This window comes from Artemia sp. Qi Xiang Cuo, chromosome 8 (assembly GCF_049724085.1).
Source record: "Artemia sp. Qi Xiang Cuo chromosome 8, ASM4972408v1, whole genome shotgun sequence".
Lineage (NCBI taxonomy): Eukaryota > Metazoa > Arthropoda > Branchiopoda > Anostraca > Artemiidae > Artemia > Artemia sp. Qi Xiang Cuo.
Window position 1 is genome coordinate 583,622 of NC_142801.1, and position 5,825 is coordinate 589,446.

The window sequence follows — 5,825 nt, forward strand, 5'->3', positions numbered from 1 at the left end:
AAGAGGTTGATTGTAACTAAATAAAGTTTAAATTTTACATAGAAAACTTTGAGAACTGAAGCTACAACTTTAAGTGTGATCAGATACATTTTTTTTAAAACCCCAGGGGGCAATGATATGCTTTTATAAAATTACCATTTTTCAAAGATTCACAAACATTTTTTAAAAATAAAGTATCACTGTTTAATTTTAAAATTCACCTGCCTCCCGCGCCCCCCCCCTCCGCTACCAATCCGAGACGTTCCAAATGTTATTTTATTCTTGTTCAGAGATGATTCGAGTTTGTGGACTTAGAAAATTTTTGACCAATTTCAATATTGAAGAAACCAATGATTACTATTCAATGTAATGGTGGTGACGTTGAAGTCAAGAAGTCCCTTTTAACAGCTGTTAGTGATGTCTTCAAGGCCATGCTAGAGGCAAATATGCTTGAAAAACAAACAAATCTTATTCAAGCTAATGATGTGAACTTTGAAGCCATGAAAACTATTATGGATTACTGTAAAAAAGGAACTTTTTCTGGTTTCGAAACAACCAATGAAGATGCATTTACATACATTGTAGAAAAGTACAACTCTCCTGGTATTAAAAAGGATATTGCTGAATATTTACTCCAAAGTTATTTCATCAAACAAGATTTAACAATGCTTAAGAGTATTTTTTGCACTTATGGAAACCAATATGAAAAAACGATAGTTATAAAAGAGATGGCTCTTATGATTGCGGAAGGAAAAGAAGCTCCCAAATTTGTTACAAATTTTAATGCTCCTGATTTTGTAGAATTTGCTAAATGCTGCTGTGCCGCTTTGAAAAACTCCCAATTTAGCAGATTTCAAGGTTTTTTAAAGACACTTTACAGTTGGCTATCCAAAGACTCTGAAAAAAGATCAGTCGCGGTTTTGGAAATCGTAGGGATGATAGATGTGCGAAAATTTTCTAGACAAGAGGTTGAATCCCTTCTAGAGAATCTTACCATTTCTCCAAAGTTCCAGGGGCTCAAGCTACTACTTCAAAAATCCCTCAAATGTATTGACGATATGTACAGTTATCAGAGCATCGGTAAGGGTAGGCCAGAATATAAAATTTTCAAATAAATATTGCGTTTCGTAGTATATCGATTGCATTTGGTAAAAGTGATAAGGATTCAAATTTATAATTTTGTTTTATAGATATGCTTATATTTCTCAACATTTGATTTTTTTTTTTAATGTATATAAATGGCTGCAATGGAAAAATCATGGCAGCTTATGAAAGAGATGGTTCTTATGATTGTGAATGGGAAAGAAGCTCCCAAATTTGTTACCAATTTTAATACTACTGATTTTGTAGAATTTGTTAAATGCTCCTGTGATGTTTTGAAAAACTCCCAAGCAGATTTTAGCAGATTTCAAGGTTTTTCAAAGACACTTTACAGTTGGCTATCCAAAGACTCTGAAAAAAGATCAGTCGTGGTTTTGGAAATAGTAGAGATGATAAATATGTGAAAATTTTCTAGATAAGAGGTTGAATCCCTTCTAGAGAATCTTACCATTTCTCCAAAGTTCTAGGGGTTCAAGCTACTACTTCAAAAATCCCTCAAATTTATTGACGATATGTACAGGAATCAGAGCATCGGTAAGGGTCGGCCAGAATATAAAATTTTCAAATAAGTATTGCGTTTCGTAGTATATCGATTACATTTGGTAAAAGTGATAAGGATTCAAATTTATAATTTTGTTTTATAGATATGCTTATATTTCTCAACATTTGATTTTTTTTTTTTTTTTTTTTTTTTTTTTATTTTTACAAATGGCTGCCATGGGAAAATCAACACCAGGTGTCTGGTTACTGTGCATGTTATGGTGCATGTATTCAATACATTGTCACTCAATTAAGCATATGTTCAACCAAGTGTTTTTGTAGAAATGTTTATAATTATTATTATTTGAACTGGAAAAACATGCAATGTTATTAAACATGCAATAGTAGGCAATGGTATTCAGAAATGGTTGTTTTGTATATTATTGTACATTTTAAGTTTGGTTCTGAATCCCTCTGTATTTGAAAAGGCTTAAAAATAAACGATTTTCATTTCATTCTCAGTGATTTAGCGAGAACAGAGGGAAATCAGCCGTCTGAAATCTTGGAACTGCACAAGCAGGTAAGCAAAAGTTGAACTACATAAACAAAAATATGTAAATTCAGAGCTAGAAACTGTTACAAAAATCATAAAGAATCTGAGCGGGGAGGACTCAAGCCTGGATTTGTTTTTTGAAAACCATGCTGTTAATATAATCATAGGCAGCGCAATAGCGCTGTCTAAGTAAAGAGCGGTGTGGGTACAATGTATTATTAAATTTATTTCTTTTTTTATACCAGGGCACTTTGTATAGAAGGAGTTTTCGTAGAAACTTCGAAAAGGGCTCATTCGATTGGAAATTGAAATTGCTAGTGCCCTTTTTAATAGTCGAAATTGATCGGAGGGCAACCATCATCCCTATCACAAGCTTTTGTCATTATCACAAGCTTTTGATATTGATCCCCTTTTGTCATTTCAAACTCATATTGATCATTTAAGGGTGAAACTTTCGCAAAATATTGGGTCTATGTATCGTTTGCAACATGTTTTTCCATTTTCAATTTTAAAAATAATTTATCATTCTTTGATTGCTCCTTATTTAAATTATTGCACAATTATTTATTTAAATACTTTTTGGACGCATATAAAACCCCTACAGATCCTTCAAAATAAAGCAGTGAGAATACTTGGAAATTTTTTACATCGTCCATCAAAACTTAGAGATGCATCGGAAAATGAAACATTATTTCTTTTCTTTAATTTATTAGATCTGAAACATATAAGAGAACTTAATATATCAAAATGGCATTTTAAAATACAAGATCCTAGTAGTTATTTTTATGAAAAATCTCTGTTGATTCTGCCCCCTCCTTCGGCTCTTAGGTGTTCTGGAACATATCGAATTCCCTTTGTTAATTGTGAAAGATCTAGATTTTCAATTAGATACCAAATACCATTTATTTCAAATAAATATAGGCTGAAAGATAGAATTCAAATTGAGGCATCATTTCGGCAAATATCAGTTCTAAGGAAGAAAATATTAAAATTATGTATTGACCTGTGATGGTGGAATAGAAATTTGTTATTATTATTATTATTATTTTTTTTTGTTTATATTTTTTACCCATTTTGGGTTAGCCTTTCGTGCCTCACTTGTCCAGCGTTTGTTTTCTTTATGTTTGTTATGTTTTTTGTTTTTTTCTTTAACCAGGTTTTTTTTTTTTTTTTTTTTTTTTTTTTTTTTTTTTTCTCTTTTGTTATGATGAGGAAATGTTTTTTTGTTTTGTTTTTTTTTGTTTTTTACCCAATTTTACGAGCTTTGCTCTCTGTTGGGGGTATATGTTTTTTGTTATGTTGAATTAATTAAATAAACAGTTAAAAACAGTTAAAAGCTCTTTATTTCCCCAAACACATTCTATCAAAATTTTGATATAGCCATTTTGTTCAACATTTTGAAAAGTTCAAAACTATGTCTTTGAGGATGGTAACCCCCTACAGCCCTGAGGGCAAGTGTTGTAAATTATGCCCTTGGGGCATATAAGGTTCTATAGTAAAGGTGGTCGCTTACACTTCGAAGGGGGCTCATTGGATTGGTAATCAGAAGTTCTAGTACCATTTTTAAGATACAAATTCGATCGGTGGACAGATACCCTCCCCCCCCAAGATGTATTTTCTAAAACGCATCTGATAAAAATTTGAGATAGCCATTTGTCCAAAAAATAGTCCAAAGATCACATAATGAGGCCTTTAGGGTTGACCCAACCCCCCACAGTCTGGGGACAAGGGTTGTTAGTTATGCCCAAGGGCATAAAAAGTTTGTATTGAAGGGAATGGTTGTGTGAACTTTAAAGGAGGCTCATTTGACGGGAAATGTAGTTCTATTTTTCTCTTAAGAGTCAAAAGTGACGGAGGGTAGCTATCCCTTCCCCTCCCTCCCTGACATCCTCGCCCCCAAACGCACCAGACCGAAAATGTGAGATAATAATCTTAATTACAATACACTAAAGATTATATAACAATGTCTTAAGGGTGGAAAAAAAAACAAAGCACAGGAACAAGGGTTGTAAGTTATGAGATCAAATTTTTTAAGAGTTATTTTGTTTAGCATTGTTGAAATATCAAGCAATTAATCCCACAGTCCTCAGGGCAATTCGTTCATTGTTTACATATAGTATATGTTATTGAGATTTGAGCTTTACTTTCCAAAAAGACAAAGGGTATTCAGGCTAGACTTTCAGAGAATATTGATTAAAGCGTTGAGCTAAATTGAATATGTTTAAACGGATTGTCAAAAGGGTATAACTCAGGAATCACTGAGTATTTTAAATTGGAACTTTCAGGAATTAATTTGAAATGATAAGGGAGGTGATCAAAAAGGTAGTATTTGCAGGCTACCACCATAGGAGCGTAATTTGATTTGGGGTGGGTGGGGGGCACTGCACCCTCCAGACCCATGTTTGTGCCCCCCCCCAGCAGAAATTTAGTTTCTGCAATAAACCTTGTCGAAATTAAAATTAGCCTGTATAATTCAAGTCCCCAGAGAAAGAAGTCAGATTTTCTTAAAATATCAATGCCTTTAGGGTAATACCTGACTCATTTTTAGGTTTTCACTGTCATTTTCACTATATTTGAGAAAATTCGCTCCAACTCCCCCCCCCCGCAGGATTTTCACGAAATTGTGCAACTGTACCACTACTTCTACAACTAGCTGTACCACTACTGCTACCACCACCGCTATCACACTATTCAATTTACAATATTGAGGAGAAATTGGAACTAAATCAAAAGACTGTGTTTGCATGTACATTTTCAAAAGAGTATTTGAGTAATGCCTGAGAGGCATTTCCCCACAATATCATTGGTAATCTTGTATACAGCTCTGGGACCACGTTTCGTCACTTCCTCCACCATGGCAGCTTGCCTTTATCCCCCTTGTGCTCCTTTTGACTTGTTTATCTAGGTTTCTGTACATTTGGTTCTTCAGAACTGTGTCACTGTTTTCACCACCTTTCCGAGCTGCTCCTTTTAAGTTACGACGCTCACCAATCAGCTTCCAGGTTCTCTCTGATAATCATTGGTATTTTGGTCTCTTAGCGTACCCAAGTGTAGCGTCAGCCGTCTGATTGTAATGGTTCGTTACTCATTGCGGAAATTCATGCGGATTTAGCAATCCGTGCAGAAATTCCGTCCTTTTTCGTGCTAGAAAAAATCTAGCTTTCCGCCACGTCAGGGTCAAATCAGGACGGAATCTTGGCAAGGTTTTTAAAAGAATAAAACCATGAGTATGTATTATCAAGAAATACATGATCTTATAACTTTGGTTCAAGGCTACCCCAGCTTTTATGATCCTGCGCACCTATTCTATAAGAAAACTAAGAAAAACGGTGTCATTTGGCTCTCTATTGCTCAACAGCTTTCAGAAGAGGGTAAAAACTAAACCCTGGTGCCGCGCCGGCGGATCGACCAAACGCCGCCGAAGAGAGGTCGGTTGACCGTCACTGAAGTGTCTCAACGCCGCCGGCACGCCACAGGCGTGCCGCCGCTTGCAAAGGCGGTAACGTTCGGTCGACTTTTAATTAATTTCGCTGCAATTCTTTATTGCGTCAACCGCAAAGTCGGAGCTTTTCCTTCTCGGGTGGTTTAGTATTTCGGTTTTCCTGATTAGAAATGAAGCAGGGCTTGCACTATCCCCGAATTTTCGGGTATTTTCCTGAAAATCTATGCGTCACCCCGAAAAAAAAATTTGGTTTCCCGAATCCCCGAAAAT

The 5,825-nt window shown here is 35.2% G+C and overlaps 1 protein-coding gene across 1 annotated transcript; it reads left to right on the forward strand.

The window, feature by feature from the left end:
* Positions 1-271: 271 nt before the first annotated feature.
* LOC148949050 (kelch repeat and BTB domain-containing protein 3-like) lies at positions 272-1,154 on the forward strand. Its single transcript, XM_089092807.1, is given in 2 exon segments — positions 272-324; positions 326-1,154. Coding segments are annotated over 2 exon segments (822 nt in total). The 3' UTR covers positions 1,095-1,154.
* The last annotated feature ends 4,671 nt before the right edge of the window (positions 1,155-5,825 follow it).